The sequence below is a fragment of the Pogona vitticeps genome, chromosome 4 (genome assembly GCF_051106095.1).
Source record: "Pogona vitticeps strain Pit_001003342236 chromosome 4, PviZW2.1, whole genome shotgun sequence".
In the NCBI taxonomy this organism is placed as follows: domain Eukaryota; kingdom Metazoa; phylum Chordata; class Lepidosauria; order Squamata; family Agamidae; genus Pogona; species Pogona vitticeps.
The window spans coordinates 53,541,928-53,565,853 of record NC_135786.1 but is presented as its reverse complement, the minus strand read 5'-3'; the positions used below and the strand labels follow the sequence as shown (position 1 = coordinate 53,565,853).

The 23,926-nt window shown below is 38.9% G+C and overlaps 1 protein-coding gene across 1 annotated transcript in view; it reads right to left on the bottom strand.

Moving 5' to 3' along the window:
• Positions 1–3,184: 3,184 nt before the first annotated feature.
• The window catches only part of ILRUN (inflammation and lipid regulator with UBA-like and NBR1-like domains), a 58,716-nt gene continuing 37,974 nt past the window's right edge, over positions 3,185–23,926 (bottom strand). The window contains exons 3-5 of the mRNA XM_020796082.3: positions 19,604–19,801; positions 17,524–17,852; positions 3,185–5,915 (exon numbers count right to left, since the gene is read on the bottom strand). Coding sequence (XP_020651741.1) covers positions 5,880–5,915; positions 17,524–17,852; positions 19,604–19,801 — 563 coding nt within the window. The 3' untranslated portion in view covers positions 3,185–5,879. The remainder of the gene's footprint in view (positions 5,916–17,523; positions 17,853–19,603; positions 19,802–23,926) is intronic.

The following is a 23,926-nucleotide window of genomic DNA, read 5'->3' as shown; positions in this document are numbered from 1 at the left end:
TCTGGCTATAAACAAAACTGTAGAGATAGCTTATCAACACCATGTTTCCCCAAAAATAAGACAGGGTCTTATATTAATTTTGATCCAAAAACGCATTAGGGCTTATTTTCAGGGGATGTTTTATTTATTTTTTTCATGTACAACATATATTTATTCAAATACAGCAATGTCATATTCTTCTGGTTGCTGCACAATGGTGGAGGGGCTTAATTTTGGGGTAGGGCTTATATTACGAGCATCCTGAAAAATCATATTAGGGCTTATTTTCAGGCTAGATCCTATTTTTGGGAAAACAGGGAATATATATTATGTTAAAAAGCCCAGGCCTTTATTTAAGCTTCTAGATGCAAACAGGAATTTATACTCACAACCTACTTTACAGTTTCCCTCTCAAACTTCTCTTTATAATTCCCATGCTATTTTTTTTTACCCTACACAAAAGCTCACAATGAAATAAATTCATTAATTTTTAAGGTGCCACAATACTTGTCTTTGTTGTATACATATTGCTCTCACTTAACAGCAAAGGGCTGCCCTTTCTCTTGCAATGTCATTGGACCATCAATAAACAGACTTGAAGGATACTATTCTCTTCTCTTGGTAACTGAGATGGAGACACAGGGGCAATGAGGATGAAGAACCTGTAGTGTTCTATAGTAAGCAGCAGAAAGTACAAAACAGGAGTGATAACTGTACCACAGAAAGTACATTGGGGGGCATATTCTGTTTCATTGCTCTGTATCCACCTGAATGAATAAAGTTGTCCTCTTGTTTACTGCTGCTGCTATTCAGCTTGGTGGTGGTAAATAAATCAAGCACATGTCTAGTGCAGGATACTGAGTTCATGTAAATCAATAAAACCTTGCTGCACAGAGCCTTTGTTGGAGGATTGGCCGAAGTTGTTCAAGCCCAACAGAGTTGCAAAAGACAATAACTGTGCACAATGGAGAAACATTCACAAACATCCAATACATAAAAATTTCAATGTACATTGTACATTCCTGGCAGAAAACCAAAAATATTGGGGATTTTACTGCAACACTAGCCTGTCTCATTGGTTTTATAGGTAAGTGTGGGAAATACCATTGTCATTACACAGTAAACTCTACTATACTCTGTACTGTCTTGGAAGCAGACATGGGAGTGTGAAGAATATTAAGATAACCACTGAGCTAATCAGATCACTCTCTGTGGAAGGCTCAAACTGCCCTTAGAGAGTTTTAATCTCTTAGTAGCCTAGCTGAAATACAGTGGCAGAAAGCTGCTCTTCGAGAAAATTTAATTCTCTTCTGTCTATTTTTATGACCTGTTTCAGTAACTGCTAGTGATAATAATAACCTCCTGCAAAGCTATTCAAATGACTGCTGGATCTTACTTGTTAATTGACATTAACAAAAGGACTTTATGAGGAAGGAGTCAAATCAGAGTTACAGGAAAGCATTGAAACTAAGCAATTACAAAATATTAATTTTCAACTAAGTCTGGTTTGCACAATGCACCCAACCAAAAAGAAAGAGAATGAAATGGAAGACACTTAAACTATGAGATGATATTGCAGAATCAATCTTTGCTCATTCAATAAAAATGCAACTGTAGGATTGTTTTGTGTTAATTTAATCATACAAATATTCATTTATACATTAAGGAAAAAGCATCTTTATTTTCCCCCACAATGTGCTATCACAGATTCTTCCCAGACTCAATAAAGCAACACACCATCCTGCTCTACACATGCACTCCCCCCAGAGAGAATAAAGACAGGCTGCAGAATCAACCACTCATTCATACAAGAGAAAAAACTATGGAAACCCAGACATGGGACAGCGTGCATTTCTTAGCCTAAGAAAACTTGACCTATATTTGTACCTATAGCAATTTAGAATGTGTTCAGCTGCAGCTGGGGGAGGGATGAGTACAAATCCTTGAGGCCTCAGGATACACTCTTCACCTTCCCCTGCCCCAAATCAACACAAAAGCGTAGGCTTTACCTGCTCGTGCATACTTGATACCCATCTGCAAACAGAGACAGAGTTTATTTTCAGCCAGAGGGCTCAAATCAGCTCAGTTTTCCAGTGGGAAGAGTGGACACTCTTTTATAAGTCGTATTATCAAATACAGAGGTGTACCAGCACATTTTCCAATAACATGAGCTATGGTTAAGTTTACATTTTTAAAAACTTTGCAAATAAAACACTATGAAAGATAAACTAAAACTTCCCCTTGTTAAATTTACAGTTACTTTGTCCCCCTGGAAATCCATCATATTTTCTTCCAGAACAAATCACTAAATACATGAGGAGACAGAGCCAACTGCACTTGCTGTATGAGGCTAAGTCTGGGAGAGTGAAGGTAGTTTACTATACTACTAAGATCAGGAAGAGGGTCACAGATCAAGCAGTATTTAGCATCTTTTCGTGACCAAGCAGGATGTATTACATTGGTAAAGGGAGTTAAGGATTGTTTTATTAATATCATTTTCTTAATAACTGTGTAGATAGAAGTTGACGCACATACACCATTTTAAAAGATGGATGGACTGTTTGCTTTGTTATAATTGCAAGAATCTGAGAGCCACTCACAACCTTCAAATGTACCTAATAGTGACAATCTAAGCATGCATGTAATTCCATATTTGACAGGATAGTTTTCCCCTTCATGACTGTAGTGGAAAAGGTGTTGAGTGATGCCAGCTTAAAAAGGGATGTAAACCTAAGCACCAGTTTGTATTGCCATCTTAAAGGCTTGTACCTTTAAAATTCTTTGACATGCAGCAATTTTACAAGTGCAGTTATCCCTCATTACTGTATTGCACATCCACGCTCTGTAAAGCTACATCTACTGAGTTTCCATCTGCTGCAAACTGTAAAAGTCACAATATCTCCACTTGAAGGGGGTGGGAGTGGCATCCAGTACCATCAGTTTTCCTGATAGTTGTAAGATACGTAATACGTGTGTCTGAAAAAAGTCATTGTGCCTAGTCACAAAGATGTCCTTACCTTTCCACATTTGAAAGTGATAATCCTAATCAGTTAACATAGTTTTGTCATCATCCATTTCTGTAGCTCAAAAATCATCATGAAATAGTTCAAAAATTAATGAATTTAAATCTATGTCCTAACGAGTACAGTAAGTAATAAAATATATTTTGTTATCATAGGAAGAATATTTGAAAAAGAAACAAGAGGCAGAGCAATGAGCAATATAAACATTTTTCCATTTTCATCAATGAAAGGATTATTACTTTTATCAAAATACCAACATACTTGTATGAGCCCTATGTAATTATTTATAGAGATCATCCCCAAAGAGAAAAAAACAATGTTTGTCCTTTGAAACACCTCAGGAACTAATGACAATAAAAGGACAACTGTTTAATGCAATCTGCCTGAGCAATGGCTGTACTGTTGGACTCTTTCGTTGAGTAGCACTCAAGGGAGACGACAGCATCTACAGTGACTTCTAAAGAATGCATACCTCCACATGCTTATGGGAAACATTTATGGGAAATATGTGGCCCTCCAGAGGGTTTGGAACAGCAACTTCCATCATCCCTCACATTTGGCAACATTGCCTCAGGCTGATGTCAAGCTGCAAACTCACAGCCACTGGAGGGTTACAAGTTAGCTTTTGGTACTATAAGGGAATGGTAGGTAGAAGTAGGTTAACAGCTCTCTCCTTGCAGACTCCACAAGAGCTGGCAGCTTGGAGGGATGAAGTCTGAGTAACGGATCTGCATATAAAACTGAAGCTATTTTGACTCTGTTTGGCAGTTGCCAGTTGTCACCACTTTAAAACTGTTAATGTTGCTATCAGAATATACACTCTCTGACAGAAAATCACATTTATCCATCCTTCTACTTGACCCCTAAGGATGTGGCTTGCCTAGAGCAGGAAGAAAAATTAAAAGTAATTAAAACCAATAATCATGAATAATGCTACACATAATCAGGTTCTATATCATCTTTTGCATTTGGAGAATAGTGCTTAAGAAGATTAAAGTTCCCAAAGCCAAGCTGGAAAAAAGCTCAAAAAGCAAAGGAAGGTGCTTCCTAATTCTTACAAAATCATGAATTATTCCTTCAGGATTAGTGCCTTAAAGTAGTATGTCTGAAGTTTATAATTATATTGATGTGCAGTTCAAAGGAGACTAGCAACACAAAATTAAATTATACATACTTTCCAAAATCGAAAACACAAAATCAGATGCTCAATTGAGCCTAGAAAACTAAATACCCAAGTGCTAGCCTGGAGGATCCCAGCCACATCTGTTTAGACTTTACCGGTGCTATCCATATGTTATAGTGGGGAGGAACACTGTGATCAACACAAATATTAAACAGGGCCTTTCTATCAACCAGTAAAACAAGGTACCTTGAAGTATGTTACTATGGGCCCTACAGCATTCTGTATTACTCCCATCAATACATATTCACACATCCATTACTCTCTCACACAAACAGAGTAGGCAGTTTGGTCTTTTGAGTGAGAAAAAAGGAAGGGGGCATTGCATATTGTTCTATCTTTGGCAGATGGCTGCTATGGCCTAGTTCAAGTTTCTGAATTAGACAGAACCCCCCTCCTGTATCCCCTCTTCTTTCAAAGCCTTACACTGATGCAGAACCCAGGAATTTCAAGAGACCAGGCTCTGCTACTTTTTCCAATGAAATTGGACTGCTTGGCCTCAGTTAAATATGGCTATCATTCTTCATGGGCTCCACATAGCTAGACCCTAGAACAGCTTTACCTTTGAGACACACATACAAACACACAAAGAGCCCAGGCAAGAAAATCAATATTACAAAAAAAAAGAGCTGATAAAGAAGAAATTATTGTGAGTGGCAGGTGACCATTCTTTCTCTCATATATGCAAAGCAATTTAGTTTCTTTATCCCTGATAAACTGGTAACCCTAACATAAAAATGAAAATGTTAAATTTACAAAGAAGTGACATGATGTTTAATCATCAGCACTCTACAATTCTAAAAATAAAATTTTCTTCTTGGCACAAAACTGACATATACATGCATAACTGTCTCAAAGACCGTTACTGTACATTAATGAACACGAGGCTATGCTAAACCACCCAGAGAAAACTGGAAATCTAACAGAGCATGTGCACATTCATAGCACATGGGGAGCCTCCATCATTTCAGTCCTCCTGTTCTCTGCATCAACTTACCTCATTCATGAATGGTAAAACTGAGTCTAAGTAACTTTATCAGCGATAAGACAACTAGCACATGACAAATGCATTTCATGCCGTGAAGAATGAAGCCAACAGCAGATTTTTTTAAAAACAACTAACATTTATGGGTCTCGATATTGATCCTGCTAGAAATTAATACTACCAGACATAGAAGCAGCGACTGCACTAATCAAGAAATGCCAAGCAAGCTTCCATTTCATAGCAAGCATATCTCTGTAAAAATGCACGCTGTCCCTTTTTGAAAAGTGAACAAGAAACAAAACAAAACCAAAAAAAAAAAACATTTGCTCAGACTACAATCACTCTGTAGGCAAAATAATTTTTTCTTTTTAAAAAGAGATGGCTTTTTCATTTTAATTTTTTTCTTAAAATTTCTTTTCAGCTACCTAATTAACTGTGACAATGACTTCTAAACAAAAACATTGGTGTATTTTTCTCTCTCATAGCACTGAACAGCACTCTTGAAATTCAGCATTCACACATGCATACTTTTAGTTTTTTAGTTTTTTTTTTCTGGAAACAGCTAGTCTTAAGTTATTGTTTTCTTCTTATCCCAGGATATGGAGACCAAGAAGGGGGTTCATGCTGTATCTTCTATAAGCCACAAGAACTCCCCTTCCCTCTCAAGTCCGTTCTTTGCAAATTTCTTCTCGACGATACCCGTTTTTTGTTTTTAAGACTGTCCAAAGGGATAAGGACCATGAAAACCCTGGAAGAGAATTAAACACAAAAAAGTAATTTCAACAGGCAGAATAAGCTAAACATTATTGGCATCTGTATGCTCCCTACTCAGCTCCACAAGTGCATGAAATCTGCTATAGCTTGTTCAAAGGTAATTTTGCACTTTTTACATTGGTGCATACATTTCAGCCTAACCTATTCATTTCTTCATGTTCATGCTTCACTTCAACATCTAAGGCAAAATATCTACAAGTGCTATTTCTTTAGCAACTGTAATACTTATTTAGGTGATCTGCTCCACTCAGACACCTACAGTAGTGCTGACAAAAGCCTCTGAACCATAGTTCCAGTTTAGGATGTTTTGTACATTCAGGTGTTTTGATACACTGAAGTCTTGGTCTACCTTCACAAAGTGTTACATCCCTTATATGTGAAGTGTTACATCCCTTATATGTGACTGAAAGTCTTGATACGTCCATGTTCATAAGCTCGGAACAGTCCCGGTAGTTTACATATAAGCATACAAAGCTGCTCACTAGGGCATGAAGGCTCATTCTCCATCTTCAGCTAGGCATAACACTTGGAGTTGCCGTCTGCATGTACGTTTTGTAGCAAGCAGACACTGGCACTATGAGCATGGCCAACTCTGATCAAATAGCAGGAGGAGGAAATAATATATTTCCACAACCTTTATTTACAATGACTCAAATCCCCCAATATATGCCAAGGTAAGCAGCATCAGAATAAACCATAAACCTGTCAGCTTTCTGTTTTAACTATTTAATAGCTACACACTATAAATAAACAAAATGAAAAAAAAGTGTCTTTAAATATCTCTCAGTATGCTACTATTTTCTTCCTGTTTTCATCCATTCCAACTGTTGAATGTTCTCTCCTTGGAGACTTGATTGGTGCCAACATGGGCATAATTCCAGCACCAAGTCAAAATATACTTGAGTCTTTGGGGATAGAGGATCCCGGTCTGTGCAGGTTTTGATGCAAATGGTTTTAATGGCTTCAATTTTGTGTTTTAAACTGATTTTAAACTGTTTTTAAAAATCATATGTTTTAAAATCATTTCATACCTGATATAAAATGGTCTATAAATATTTTAAATAAATAATAAATAAATGAATACTCCTCAATAAAGCCTTGCAAAATGGCATATTCTTGAAATAAATCTCTTCCACAGTGTGACATAATCATGTTTCTTTTCTGCTTCACCTCACCTCAAATGCTTTGGCATAAATTAATTTTAAAGATTTCTAATTTCTGATTTTAATTGTGGGGAGCTATAGTACAACAGAAAAGTGAAAACATATTTATAGGCACCAAAGCAAGCAAACACTTTACAAATACTTCTTTCATTAACTGCAATTTAGTACCTAATAGCAACTACTGAACTTTTTATTTTACCTACGCACACCCTAATAACAAGCCCTCATTAATACAAGGGAAGAAGCTATGATAACTTTTTTTAAAAATAAGGTACAACCCACTATGTATTCTAGCTTAGTCTTACAACCTTTCTGATGCTAACACACAGTCAGCTATTTATCACATTATACAGAATCACATAATCTGGGAATCAGTTCTGTTACATGTTAAAAATAACACATTTACAAGAGACACAAGAAATACAGTGGTACCCTGCTTGACGATGTTAATCCGTTCCGTTAAAATCGCTGTTAAGCAATATCGTCGTCAAGTGAAAGAAAAAAAAACCATTGAAATGCTTTGAAAACCGGTTCAATGCGTTCCAATGGGTGAAATACCTCATCGTAAAGCAAAGATCGTCCATAGGGGAAGCCATTTTCGATCACTGTCTTCCGGAAATACGTCCAGAAAACAGTGGGTGGCCATTTTGAAAACCCAACGATCAGCTATTTTTGATTGTCGTTAAGTGAAAAATCGTCGTTAAGCGAAAAATCGGTTCCCGAACCGATCATCGTGAAGCGGATTTTCCCCATTGAAACACTGTTTTGTGATCGCAATAGTGATTGCAAAAACCTCATCGTCAAGCGAATTCGTCGTGTACCAGGGTAATCTTGAAGTGGCGCACCACTGTAATGCTAATAACTGAGACAACATTATGTCTATTATGCTGCTCCTTACCCAGCGCTTTTGGCTGTGGTAGTTATCATACATAATTTCATTTGCTCCAAGACATGACTTCTATAAATCTTAAGGAAATTTGTACTTCAATGCTAACAGTACATGAAAATACTGCTTTCGAAAATAATGCTCTTTAGCTTTTTTACTGTAACACACATTGTAGTATATTCACACTATTTAAAAATTATTTGATTATAATCAGAATCATCCCAGAAGTTTTCTTATTGATTCACAGACATCTCCCTTTTTAAAGTCTATATACAACAATTTTACTTTTAGCCAACAGAGTAGTCAATCTTTATGCAATGTATCAAATTTTTAATTGTCAAGAAAATATATAATTACTTTTCCTAGCACTATTACTAAACCAGGCCACCAAAATTATAATTCAGATTGAACACAAATTTACCAAAACGTACATGGGAGAGAAGACTCACTCAATACAAGGGAACATGCGTACTTCTAGGCAAATTTAAGTAACACACACAGACCAAGCTGTTTGTCTCCAATACAACTCATTGTGTTTAAAGTTAACACCTCCCATGCAGGGCTTTGAACAGGGGTGTTTGCTCTCCTATCCCACTTTGACACAGTTATTCCCCACCCCACCCCCCAGTGCAGGTATCACCCTAGAAAACAGAAAGGATTGGAAAGGAACAGCAGCATGGCTTTATTTCACATTAGATTGTCAAGGAGCTTGAACAAATAGAAGTATTATTTAATTTTTTTGTAAAAAAGATATTAGCTTTTAACGCATGGCTGCAAAACAAAACAGAGATCTCCTGGATTACACTGATGGTAGCCTCAGACAGTACTACTCAATCATTCTCTTTTTTTCATCACTTCCTAGGCTGTTCCTGGTCAATGCTTCTCTAAACTACCTTAGGCTCTTTTGAACACAAACAGAACAGAGCATTTTGTACTATATTTTGTTCAAAGAGTACAACACAAATATAACGCAGTTGCTTTAAGCAGTCTCCCACAATTCATCTGTTCACTCTACTTAGTTGAGAGTGATCTAGAGTCTCAGGAAAAAATAGTACTGGCTTCTTACTACTTATCAGTTTGGAATGTGAGGAAGAGGGGGTCATCATATTTCAAAAAATGTTCCCCCTAAACAAATATCTATGCTGCATGTAAACAGCTTTCAATGTAAAAAGTTTTACACTTGCCACACAGCATAAGTGAGGAATATCCAAATAATTAAAATGACCTCCAGTCATAATTTTTCAGAAACACAATGACTACTTTAACTATATTTGAAGAAAAGTGCAACCGTTTGCAAAAGCTTTTCCTAAAATGAAATTTTTTAAAAAATTGATCTTCAAGATTCTATAAGACTCCTTATTGTTTTTGCTGAAAAAGAATAAAATAGGTATCCTCTCCATCATATGTTAGCTTTTAGCTTTCATGTAAATCACATTATTAATTAAGATTCAGACAAACTTTAATCTAGTTCTATTCCTGCTCCAGGGATTAGATTTGGGTTCTGATATCCAGCTATTATGTCATACAAGAACAAGCTTTAATATCAAAATGTTTTGCCAAGAAATTTGGCAACAACAGGAACACAAATGATAGTTTAAGCAAGGTTATATAAAGCAAAGCCATTCCAAATTAAGCTTCTTGGTAAAAAGGGGGAATGGGTAGCAAACATTTACTTTATGAAGATGATGTCTGAGAACTGACTGATAATTGCATTTATATACACATGGAACTTGTTTTTCATCATAATGACTCATGAAGTCCACTGATCTAAAACTTCTCTTAGCAGTTTATAAAACCAGCATATAGAAGTAAAGGTTTGGAGACCTAGTGGGTTAATATAATGGCTAATGCCAAGCATGGGACTTTCATATCTTTTTGATTACAAGTTTCAGAATTTTCTAGGAATTTCGCCAGCCTGAATTCTGGGAACTTTTGCTAAAAAGGAGTTTTTCATTAGTTCCATTTAGCATCTCCCTCTAAGCCACAATGTTGCTGTGAAGATGAAGGAAGCTGATGGAAGGGGGCATAGATAGCTTCAGAGGAACTGCAGGTTGCTATGAGACTGGCAGTGTTTTTGAGAGGCCCCTAATATGCAGTCTAATGGGTAGAAAGACTACTAGTCCATCAGCTTTAATAAGACTGATTATCTTGATCCATTTTGAACTGGGTTCTTGTTATGGGAGAGAAGCTGCTTTGTCGGTGGATAATCTACAAAGCAAGGCAGACAAAGGAGTTTGATAGTTTTGCTGGGTTCTCAGCCACTTCAGATACCACTTGCCTTAACATCCTTCTTGTCTGGAACAGAACTTTGAAGCACTGTTTTTTATAGTGGCTCCAGTCCTTCCTGAAGAAGTGAGTTCAGACAGGGGCTCTGGAATCTCCCATTCAATGTTGTGGTTGTTGGTCTGTCTTGTACTTACGACAAGTCTTGTTCTTCATTCAATTCCCATAATAATGTTATAAACATGTTATAAAATGTTATAAACATACAATAATTTTATACTATCTGAAATCTAAGATTAGATCATGTGACTATTCTACATCATTCCAATGATGAGAATGTAATTGTTCATACATGTAAATGTTTATTTAACACAGAATACGTAAACTAGTTTTATTTATTTTTCTATACCTAGTACCATATTTTTCCATGTATAAGACCCCCAATGTATAAGACAACCCTCAATTTTGACACTTGCTGGAGGCAGAGGAGAAAGAGCAGCTGCGCTTGGCCACCCCTCGTGACTGCCCACTGACTGCTGCTGCCACACGATCACCTCCTCCAGTGCCACTTGGGGGCTCTCTTCAGGCAGGGGACAAGGTGGCAGTGTGAGCTGGATGTGAGCCCCCGCGAGTGGTGCTGGAGGAGGTGATCAGGTGGCAGAGGCAGCAGCAGTCAATGGGCAGCTGCGAGGGGCAGCCAAGCACAGCTGCTCCTCCACCGGATTGCCTCCTCCAGCACCACTCATGGGCTCCCTTTGGGCAGAGGACAAGGTGGTGGCGTGAGCTGGAGGTGAGTCCCGGCAGTGGCGCTGGAGGAGGTGAGTGGGCAGCTGCAAGAGGCGGCCGAGTGCAGCTGCTCCTCCACCTCCTTCCATGTATAATTTTTCCTCTAATGATTTTAGGAAAAAGTGTCATTTTATACATGGAAAAATATGGTATGTATTTCCAGTTATGCTTGCATTGACCAAATTTCCTTTCCTTTTCTAAGTCCTTATCACAGGAACCTTACCTTAAAGCAGGTTCTAAAACTGTTATCTTTAGAATTTCTTTTTCAAGGTCAGAAGTTGAAACCTCAGAAACCCCACAGAAAAAGCCACCCTTCTCGCATATTCAATAAAGAAAAGTCATGAGCTTTAGAGGGCAACTGTAGCTCCTGAAGGTTCCAAGAGTTTTTGTCTTTAGCAGAGTGGTTATATTTGGGGGCTACAAAAACAGGCTGAGGCACATGCATTTGCATCCCTCTCTTAGAGGGATTGACTATACTAGACATGGGCATGAGCCTGAGTTTGGAGGTTTGTGCTGGTTCGTACACACGGCATTACAGGTGCTCTGTGTTTCCTTCCCCCACCTCCCCTGCCAATTTCCCACTCACCAGCTGGAGTACGACCCTTTCCTCCTCTTCTTCAGCTGTTCGTCCAGTCCCCAGAAGGAACATGGGTTTGCCTGTGCTGCCTCCTTGTTCGAGTGGGCAATCAGCAAAGGAAAGAGGTCAGGGAAGCCTGTGCTCCTGCCAGAGACTGGCTGAACAACTAAAGAGGAGGAGATGAGCATGTGCCGGCTGGTGAGGGAGGGATCCAACCAGTTAGGTGGTGGAAGGAAATGCTTGCCACCTAAGTGCCATGTGTATGAACTGGTATAAACCTCCAAACCAAGGTTCGTGCCAATTTCTAGATCCTACCCTCTAATGTAACTTCGTGTTATGCAATACAATCCAAATTGTACATACAACAGTCTAACTAATTCTACAGATACAAATCATCCCTTTTAAATTCTATACAAAAGCTACTGTTTATACTGTTCTGCAGTAGGAGTTTTTGAAAGTGTCTCATGCATAAAGCATGCTTCACTGGGTAAAAAAGGTAAAGGTTCCCCTTGACAACTGCCCAGTTGTGTCCGACTCTAGGGGGTGGTGCTCATCTCCGTTTCCAAGCCATAGAGTCAGCGTTTGTCCATAGACAGTTTCCGTGGTCATATGGCCAATGTGACTAGACACAGAAAACCATTACCTTCCCACTGTGGTCGTACCTATTTGTCTACTTGCATTGTACATGTTTTCGAACGGCTAGGTTGGGAGGAGATGGGACAAGCGACGGGAGCTCACTCCATTATGTGGATTTGAACTGCTGATCTTTTGACCTTGCAGCCCAGAGGCTTTGCGGTTTAACCTGCGGTGCCACCACATCCCACACTGGGTACAGTCATGTAAATTTTAATATCTTACAATACTGATAGTAAAGGTAAAGGTTCCACTTGACAATTTGTCCAGTCGTGTCTGACTCTAGGGGGCAGTGATCATCTCAGTTTCCAATCCATAGAACAATCTTAACAATCTTCCGTGGTCACGTGGCCAGCGCGACTAGACACAGAATGCTGTTACCTTCCCACTGTGGTGGTACCTATTTATCTACTCACATTTTGCATGCTTTCGAACCCCTAGGTTGGCAGGAGCTGGGACAAGCGACGGGAACTCACTCCGTCATGTGGATTCAATCTTACGACTGCAGGTCTTCTGACCTTGCAGCGCAGAGGTGTCTCCGGTTTAACCTGCAGCGCCACTACGTCCCTTACAATACTGATACCTTGTTCTTAATGCAATAGGCCCCAATATGGAATGTGCTTGAATGTGGTAATTATTTTGACTGTAACTCTTTTTTCCAGACAGTTTTTGAAATGGGTGACTCTATAAAAATGTATTAGATACAGATCTTGCCTCCCTGAACAAATTAACTCTTTCTGTATATTGAAAGATCCAGTGGAACATTTGTTGGAATAGGAAATTAATTTGACTTGTCTTCCTTTCTCTCCTGTAGCCTCCTTAATAATGTCCCAATATGCATTATCAAGGATTGTGGGATTCAACAGAGTGGGAGGTGGCACTTAGGAAAGAGAATAAGTAGAAAATGCTTCACCCTCTCCTTTTGGCCCTGATATCCTCTAATGAACTCCCCTGAAAGGAGTTCAGCCAATGATAGAAATTAACTCTGGAATCAACTCTGCATTTTATACAAAAAAGAGCTATGAGTGGTTACTTCTCTGTAACTGTAGTTCTTCAAGTGGTTATGAATTCACACACATGGATTTTGTCCCTGCACAGAAGACTATATAGAACCTTTCACAGCATAAGAAAAAAAAACTCTCCTTATTTGTAGCTGATCAGTTCCTGGAATAAGAATAGGAACATTTTCATGGTGTTTTATACTGTTTGTCTGTAACGGAATTGTGTGTGTGAAGATTCCATGTGCTTGGCTACAGAAATGTCTTTGCTAGGTCTTCTATTATCTTATCAGTCCTGCTAATGCAGCGGTCCCCAACCTTTTTAGCCCCGCGGACTGGCTGGGGAAGGCGGGCCCCCCCTGTGCTCATGCGCATGTGCAAAGGGCGGTGCGTTGCTCAGGGGTCACTTGTGTGCATGCGCAAAGGGATGGGGGAGTGCTCATGTGGGCGCAGGCACAAACAGTCTGTGGGGAGGAGTGTCTGCGGGGGTCGGGGTGGGAGGTCTGTCTCTGCAGCGCCGTCCGGCTCAGGCCATGGACTAGCACCAGGCCACGGACTAGGTGTTGGGGACCTCTGTGCTAATGAATGACCATTTGTCAATGAAGGAAAGGTCCTTGACCTAGAATCTTCAGATATTCCTGAAGTGGAGCTCTATCTCCCACCATGGAATCTGGCAAGGAAACCAAAAGGAACAGTAGCAAAGGCAAAGATGTCCAATTACCCTCCAATTCCAAGAGGTTGGAATAATCAGAAGTTTCTGCAGCCCTTCTCTGCAGGAAGTTACCAACGGTTAGGAACAGCTGTAAGATCTGAAGATAGTCTTGGCTCTATGAGAGCCTTCAGATCTGAGGATGGCTTCAGTATCAGAAGAGCTGTCTGCATAACCAGCAATCCCCATACGTAGAACCAGAAGATGGCCAATTGTAACCTTCAGAGATGAAGTGACTAATTTGTTGGCCTCAACATACTGTACACTTTTTAAACAGGCCAATAAAAGGTCATATGCCTGAGGGAATACTAACCTCTTTTCCATGGCAGAGAAGCATAAGGTTAGCTACTTAATTTTTTTTTTTAACAAAAAGAATATAAAATAAATCTCTGGAGTGATCTCACATGTACTGCTTCAGCAGCAGATAGAAAAGGGCTGAGGGAACCATTAGTGACATTTGGAGCTTATGTGCTGTGATAAAAGAAAGGATTTTTTCTCTTTAGACTACTTTGGTCTGGGGGGTTCCGTGTGCGTTCTGTATAGGCACAAAATCCATGTGTGTGACTCAGAGAGAACATGAAGAAGGAAATATGTTTAATCACTAAATAAGATATTATTATGAAAAGATATTTATAAGATATTTAAGATATTTATTTATTTATTTATTTAAGATAAATAAGATATTTATTATGAAATAAACCAAAGAGGAACAGAGAAGCAGTGACTGGCTGGGAAGTAACAATCAATTTTTCATACCAAAGACTTTAAGCATTTTTTAAAAAGGATTATTTAGGGGCTACAAAAATCAGCTTGGACGTATATGTAGTCCATGAGTCACATGATGCTTTCCTCCCATTTTAAACGGAGGTACACAATGCATTTACGTTACTCATTATGCTGTTTTATTTTCAGCCTCATTTCAACTGTTAACACTGGATTGGCTCTGTTGACAACTGTAGCACACCAATCCAATGTCTTAACTGAGTTTTTTAGTATAACTAAACTCTCTAAATAAATACAAGCAATTTAGATCCTACCAGTACATCTATGATGTTGGCATATTAAGTTCTGCCAGTTTATCTTCCAGAATTCTAAATTAGCAATTTACATCATTAAGTGCTCACATAATATTCGCAGTTGCTATTCTCTTGAACATTCTGTTTCTGGAAATCTTCCTGCTGTTTGAGATTACATCATCTTCAACAACCCCTCATCATCCAGTTCTTTATTTATGAACAAATAAAGCAGCACCAATCTCAGTATGAATACTAGGGAGATACTGGTGCTTGCTTGTCTATTGCAAAAAGTGTGGATTTCAGTCTTAACTACCCACCTAATTTTCAAAATTTTTTGACTAAAATTCAATCCTTATTTGCGTCTTTCTCTATAAAAAGGTTGTAGCATTCTCCTTTTATTAGATCTATGGTTCTTGTTGTATTATGTAATGGTTTATGAATATTCATGTTGCTGAGAGGTGGAATCAAGAGAGATGCTATAAGAGGTGGGGTCAGAGAGTCAGAGGGAGAGATTAAAGTGAGATTGAGTCAGATTTTTTAAGAATCAATTAAAAACATGGATGTTTAGGCAGGCCTTCCCATCAGATAATTCCTGATGCCCTTTTTTTCCCCCCTCTCCTTTAGCTTTCCTATTCTGCTCAGTATTTCTGTTATGTAAATTGTTTTTATACGTATATTTATTGTATTATCTTTTAATGTTGTTAGCCGCCTAGAGTGGTCCTGACACGACCAGATAGGCGGGATATAAATAAATAAATAAATAAATAAATAAATAAATAAATAAATAAATAAATAAATAAATAAATAAATAAATAAAATAAAATAAAATAAAATAAAATAAAATAAATAAATAAATAAGAAAAATGTAAGAGAATCAGGCAGGAGAGAAAAGCCAGACAGTGTAATAGAGTGTGTAATTTGGGGAAATTCTGAGGAATGATTAGCTACTGAAGATATTCATGAATCAATCTATGTAATCAATAAACCAAAGTTTTATTGAAGTGTGTACCTGAATCTTCCTGAAGTAAATGGTGATTTAGAGATCACCTGGTGGCAGCAAGTGTAAAAGAAGAGAGTGTTTGCTTTTGTGTGCTCTGAGGCTTGACGGTCAAGCAAGGGGCACGAGGGTGGATGTCACAAAGGTGTCCAAGCTTCTTTAGATGATTTTGTTAAGAACATTTACCCAAAGCTTTATGTAACTTCACTTAATCAGTCTTACCTCTGTAGTCTCAAAAAAATTCTACAAGTTACAGAAACACTACTTACTTTGGCTAAGTCATATACATTTTCCCTCAGACACTCTATTTTAATTATTCTAATACTAATTTATCCTGGACTATTACTACTATTTTTAATATTTTACTAGCTAAATAATCTTTAGATTTCTTACCACCTAATATACTTCAATTTTAAGTGCAAATTTTGAGGAAGAGCTGATTATTTCATTTCAATTATTTAACATTTGCGTTATCTAAACATTCCTCAGTGAATACTATCAAAATCTTGTGACCTGTTAGGTTTTAATTGATCTGTTATAGATGAGCATTCTATCACAAGAGTTACATGATGGGCAGTACACATCTATGATAGTGATTTTCACCAAACTTACTTCCTCAATACCCAAGCCACATGAAGAGGTTTGATCTTCTGATAGCATTCAAACTTTCATAACTAATCCAGCAATTTTCCCATGTGAAATTAAATACAACTACATATCTTGGAATGTCAAAGCTATTTTCCATTGAGTTTGATTTGTTAACCACTAAATAACAACAAATGGTGAGTACAGCATTTTGGGAGTACTTACAAAACATGAACATGGACACTGCTGTCTCTCTTGTTGGTTCTATGACTTACCATTCCAAACCACAGTCATGATTGCTATTTAGAAATGTGTCTATCATGACTAATTTTCATTTAAACAACAATCTGAAGATGACTGCAATCCGCTAGTACACTACCTGCTTCACTTGCCTTCCTTCCATATGAACTGCCCAACACATTTTATTCATCTTGTTTTCAAATGTACACCAAATGACAATTATCCTATTGTCCAGAATAACAGTCTGTATCACTTTAAATTGTGATGGGAGAATTCCACATGTTGTCCTTCATTTTTGGGTATAAGGCAGTGAAAGTTTTAAATAACATTTGGACACAAAAACAACAAAGACCAATTTAAAGTAATACTAGGAGAGAGCATTCTGGTGAGCACCTTCTACCCATATATTTTAGCTTCCAAGTCCAGCTAAATAATCTTTAGATTTCTTACCACCTAATATACTTCAATTTTAAGTGCATCCTAAAATGTAACTTTGTAACCTGTTACCTTTTGAACCCTGACATACAGCAAGCAGAGAATATTAATTTAACAAAACGTTTAAAACACTTGATAATTATGTTCTCACTTGCTTTTAAGTAAATGAGAGGATCCGAAAAATTGAACAGTGAACTATAAGCCATTTAAAATAAATCAGACAAAGACATTGTAAAGAGGAGTGGGGAAGGAGTACTCAAAACTGTAGAGAATGCTACAGTAAAGACCATGGACTCATGATCATCTGGTTCTCCTGTATCCCCAAAACACCTACCTTACTGTATGTCACTACTGATAAGTTGTTCGAGTGACTGCTGGGGGAGAGATTTACAGAGTTTTGTGACAGTTCAGTCTGATCTTGTTCAATTTGGTCAGGAGCAGAACCCCACGTGTTTTTGCTGATTGTGTCTAGCTCGGAACCCCCAGGGTCTTTTAAGTTGTTTTCATCTGGTTGCCTGTTCTTCTGTGGAGAGGCGAACGGGTTAAAATTTCCTTCTACCTTGCGATGTGGTTGTGTGTTGAACTCTGTTTCAAATGATGACAGCTGTTGTGTTACTCCTAAAAGTCCTCCAACTTCCACACTGAGAATCACCCAGATGATGTCTATGAAAGAGAAACTTGTGTTAGCAGAAGGTATAATTTTAGTACTTCCCAGAAGTCAGCATGCTGCTTATAAACAAGTATGTGCAAGCACCAACACCACCAAACTACAATTCCATTTAATATCAATTTGATTTCGTTTTCAGATTGGTATTGAGAGGCACTGAAACAAGGTGCCAAAATGTACTAAACAATTTAGTAGTTTGAAACTTTGAAGCTAGTAAATACTGCCATCTGCTGTTAATCATAGTATTCAGATCTAAGCCCATCTCTGGTATGCTACGGGCTATACCAAGAGCCTCCAGATAGACAAAGTGAGCACCTATTAAAATACTGATCTCATGCTCCAGCTTGGGGGGGGGAACGCGGCAGGGGAGAACAGTATGATTTGGTGTGAATGTTGCTGAATGTGCCAGCCAACTGACAAAAATGAACTGAAAAATGGGCAATCAAATCCTAAAAGCAGAATGTGAGACTAAGTATTGTTATGTAGCCTGCTCGTAATTGATGCTCTTGATACCCTGCTCTACTCTTTGCCTCATTTGGTCTTCTCATTTTTGCACCTTGGCAGTAAGATAATATTCTATGGCCACTGTGTATTTTATCTTTGGATGTGTGTGGCAATATTTTGGTGACATAAAGATCAACACCAGGAGAACTGAGTTTGTACATGTGTTGGTGGTGTTAGTCCACCAACTACATAAGAATCAGGAAAAACAATGCAATGTTCAACGGAACAGTGGAGAAAGATTGTAGGAAAATCTGTATTTCTAATGGGTAAATGTTAATATGATGAGAGTTGCAACCTACCAACAGAAAACAACAGAATAACATTTCACTTCTAAAGATACCTGAATACAAATGTATTCTGTAATACTTCTGTACAAAAGGATTGTTTCATTCTATCTTTGTGTGTGTGATCTAAAAAGGCTGGCTAAAATTGCAATCCAGATATCCTATGTGTCTTTCAAATAAAGCATTAAAATGCCCATATTTTCAAAGAGAGAGTGAACACTAATATGTGCTCAAAGTGACCTCAGGACCCAGCATCAAAGAACAGTATAAATGGAACCCTAAAACAACTGTTGTAATAACTGTTATAACGATTTATCCAGTCCTGAACAAATATTTTATGTTGAAGTGTCATTCTCAAGTACATGAAATGGCTGTGTCTGTGTCTAATAGCATATGCCTCAACTGGGATTATATAGATTTTTTTTAATTTAAAAAAATATTGGTGGTAGAGAAATATAACTTAATGGGGTTATGCAAAGTCTTATCCAAAAGAAAAGCATTCTCTAGAGATGAAACATTGCTTTTACAATCAAATCACACAATTTCTTTCTCATGGAACTGCATTTGCCAAGAGAAAGGAAAGAATCACATTGTGAATTGCTTCCCATGAAGTGGAAACAGCAGCCTAAGTAAAGAATATAATCTTTAGAAATTGCTCAGCAAGATCCTTTGTCTTACACTTGCCTAGTGCAGAAAAAGGCTGCGCTATGAGCACTGCAAACAAGCTTCTTTTTAAGTGTCAGTTGCCAGTTTAATTCATTCATAGCTGCACTGAAAAATACATACAAGGAACTGCCTTTTTGCAAGATGCAAAAAAGTATGTATAAAAATATTTATTTGAACTCCTGGTCTATAATACTTTTATGAAGTACGGTTATAATTTTAACATGAACTAACATAGTCCTAGAAGCACTGAAGGTTGCTTAAACACTGTAAGTGAACAAGAAGCTAATATTTACCTCCATAGTAGAGTCCTGTGGCAGTGCACATTCGCCATTGTCCTTGATACATTCCAGCAGTACTAGGGCTGCACATCTGCACACTGACATCTGCAATCTCCTGAGGCTCCAGTGACCGGACCATCACCATATTCACATGACCGAACTGGTCTCCCCCAACATACTTAAGACAAACACCTGGGGGCCATGCTTCTGTCCCTGAGATTCAGCAAAGAATGCATTAAAGCATTTGTCAATGGAGAGGCTATATTTATGCAAAATATGTTAAAAACATTCACTAATGGATTATACATTTATTAACATATATGGTCCTTTCTCTTAAGCAGCTGAGGGAAATGTTAGTGAATGCCCAGTTATTTATTTGATTATTTAAGACAATTTAATCTTGTTGGCTCTTAAAAGGAGAAATCTGGACAATTTGTCTTGCACATTTCGATTCATTAGGAAGCAAACAGGTTCAAACGCAGTTCTTTGCATATTTTGTGTGGAGTGACTCCTGGTTTGACAATGAAATGATACACACATCCATCAAGCTAATATGTCTCTGACAAATCAGACAGCACAGCTTTTGACAACATATTCCAGAATCCTGTTTCAATTACTTATGCCACATGATGAAACACACATGGCAGTATGCAGCAGGGCCAAGAATCGTGCACCTACACATGCAGGATTAATTGAAAGCACAAGCAGGGATAATTCTAGTCCCATCCCACCTCTTGCACTTTCTCTGCCTGAAGAGCTCTGTGCAACTGTGGATGCTGAAATATCAGGGTTCTCAGTAATGTTCAATGTGTGACAGAGTACTTCCTCCTGAAGACTGTTCTTCATATGCAGATTGCGACAGGCAGACGATAGAGCCAAAACCCTCTCTCTCTCTTATCAAATTAACTCTTTCCAAATACTGGAATGTGGTGGGGTCTTGGTAGTGTCTGAAGGTTTCACCTGGGTTTCATTGCACCAGGAGGGTTGTTTCTGATGAGCAATTTATTTATTTTATTGTTGTTAAAACAGTCATCAATCCATGGAAAACAGTGGTTTAAAAGTCAGCACTACAGTTTAGTCCAGGGTTACTTTCCGATCTTGCATGTTCTCTTTGTTTGGAGAACATGATCATGCCGTTGGAGATTACCAGTGTGGTTTAAGGCCATGAGTTGAAGTAAGTTTACAAAACCATAATTTGAAGGCAATTCTGGTTCACAGTAATGATCAACTGGTCATGCCTAACAATTAGCTGAAAATTAGATGCCATGACAAACTATGAAGTGGCTAAGCAGAAAAAATTGAATATGCACGAAAGGTAACTAAAATACTCATCTGCATTAAGTCTATCAAACAACAGGTTTATAGATCTGCAGAAGTATTAATTCAGTATTTTAAATCAAGACTTCATATTGTTTGGTTTTTCCTCTACTTGTGTTTTCTCCAACTGTTGGTTAAAGAGTGAACTTTAAAGAGCAACTTCACACAAAAAAGTATATAGCAATATCTATAGGCTAAATTCATAGCAGCACCAATACAACACCACCCATGACTATAGAACTGAGAATGATTGTTTGAACTAATTTTGACAATGGTTTTAATAAAGCTATAAAAGGGATGGGAAGATGGCATCAGCAAGATATTGAAATGCCAACAGCTGTTCATCCCACTCAGGATACAAAATACACTACAGATCTAAAATATAAAGAAAAACAACATGGGTTACTGAAAGCCTGTGTCAATCTGTATATTCCTCTAGCCTAGTGAGTAATAATGTACTGTATATTCAAGAATTTCTTATTTACTGATGTGCCTGTAAGGTCTTTCATTACAGATAACCCCCAGCTCTCACTATGAGACAGATAACATATGAAGCTTTCACAATGTTCATTAAGAACAGTTCCTAGGAAAGAGAAATTGTAGCCCTTTATTGCTCTATAGATATCAGGCAAGAGAAATAAGGAAGGAAAATATGTGTAATCTATGCTTTCAGTATTCAGTGTGATGAAGCAGGAAAATTCAGCAGGAAAATGTCATCTGAAACTTTTCATAAATACAGTCAACCCTCGATTTACGAACGGCCCTAGTTATGAACATTTCAACTTATGAACCGCTCCGTTGGAAAAATTTGGCATCGACTTGTGAACGGAGCCTTGACCTATGAACGAGGCTCCATTCGCAAGTCGATGCCAACGGAGCGATCGGCACCTTCGGAGCTCTCAAAGGGCTTCCTCCAATGTCGGGGGGAAAGCCGTTTGAGACTTCTGAAGCCAAAAAGGCAGGGCGAAAGGGCTGGAAATTCGAATTCCCGCCCTTTCTGGCTTCAGAGGTTTCAAACGGCTTCCCCCCCCCCAACATCGGAGGAAGCCCTATCAGAGCTCTGAAGGCGCCGATTGCGGTGGCAGGGACCCCCAGGGAGATCTCCCATGGTGGCGGGCAAGTCCTGGGAGACCTCCCTGGGGGTCCCCGCTGCCACAATCGGTGCCTTTGGAGGTCTCAAAGGGCTTCCCCCCCCCCAACATCAGAAGAAGCAGTTTGAGAGCTCCAAAGGTAAAAAGGCAGGGCAAAAGGGCTGGAGATCCGAATTCCCCCCCCCCCCTTATTCCCTGCCTTTTTGCCTTCGGAGCTCTCAAACGGCTTCCTCCGATGTCAGGGGAAAGCCCTTTGAGACCTCCAAAGGCACCGATCACAGTGGTGGGGACCACCAGGGAGGTCTCTGATGGCAGCGGGGAAGGTCTCAGGGCTTCTCTGCCGCCATCGGAGACCTCCGGGGATTCCCCCGCCACCGTGATCAGTGCCTTCAGGCTTTCCCAGGGAATAGACCAGGCCTATCAGGGGAAGCCCTCCTGAGGGCTTCCCCCGGTAGGCCCGGTCTACTCCCTGGGAAAGCCTGGTAGACCAGGCCTACCGGGGAAGCCCTCCCCTGGTAGGCCTGGTCTACTCCCCAGGAAAACCTGAAGGCGCCAATCGCGGTGGTGGCCCCCCCCAGGAGGTCTCCAATGGCAGTGGAGAAGCCCTGGGAGCTTCCCCACTGCCATCGGAGACCTCCCCGGTGTCCCCTGCCACCACAATTGGAGGCAGCGCTCACCCAGCTCCGGGAGGCTAGAGCTGGCCGGATGCTTGTCCGTTCGCCCTTGGCCACGGCGGAGGCAGTGGAACACCGGAAGGTAGAGATGGCCGGGCGCTTGTCCGCTCTCCCCCGGCTGTGGCGAAGGCAGCGGAGCACCGGCAGGCTTCGGACTGGTAAGTCCTTTTTAAAAAAACTTTTCTGTGTGGGTTTTGGAGGGTGGGTTTGGACTGGGGGGGTTTATGTTTCTGTGGTTTTTGTGTGTGTGTGTGTGTGTGTGTGTGTGTGTGTGTGTGTGTGTGTGTGTGTGTGTGTGTGTGTGTGTGTGTGTGTGTGTGTTTTGCAGTCCCAGCGTGGGACTTGCTCTTTTTATTTTTATTTTGGTATTTTTTAAAAAATGTTGGAACAGATTAATTCCGTTCCCATGCATTTCAATGGGAAATGGTACTTCAACTTACGAATTTTTTGACGTACGAACGTCCTTCCAGAACGGATTAAGTTTGTAAGTCGAGGGTTGACTGTAGGTTCCTAATTCATTTTAAATAAATTATGAATAATGTTGCTTAAAAACCCATCGTATTTTCAGATCAAGAAGCAAAACATCATAGTTAAAATTCAGGGTTTTTTTTGGTCTATCAGAGGGGCTTCCGTCCCCCCAACTTCTGGTTTTTTTAGAAACCAGGCTAACTTCCTGGAAAGTTTGTTTAGGGCTATATAGATTAAGAAAGAAACTTTGTCTCTGAACACAAGTCTCTGCAAGGGACAACAAATGTTGCTTTAAAAGTACACAAGAAAAGACATTTTCTACCACAACCATTTTTAATATTATAAAATATGACCGGATAATCTACTTCTGTATGTTACTCAGTTTGTGAAAAAAGATATCTACCAGAAGTATTTACTTCTAACATTAAAAATTACTTGATCATCAAATGGTAGAAAAACAGTTTGCTCTAAGTGATCAAGAAGCCTAAAAATAACCCTTGAATTAATTAATTCATACCCAGAAAAAACTCATTCAATCAAAAGTTATTCAAGTGACATTAAGATTCGTTGCATCACTTCAGCATTTACCTGAATATTATCCTGAACACCACTTTATTACTTTCACACATTTAATTAACCCTTGCAATTAATCAACAGAAAAATTGTGGCACCTACTGAAAAGGTTTCAGATCACTGGGATTAACATGTGGGCAGATTTTTTAAAGCAATCAAGTTGCAAAAAAAAGGTGATGTCTAATCACTACAAAAAGCAGGTGTTTCTTTTCATA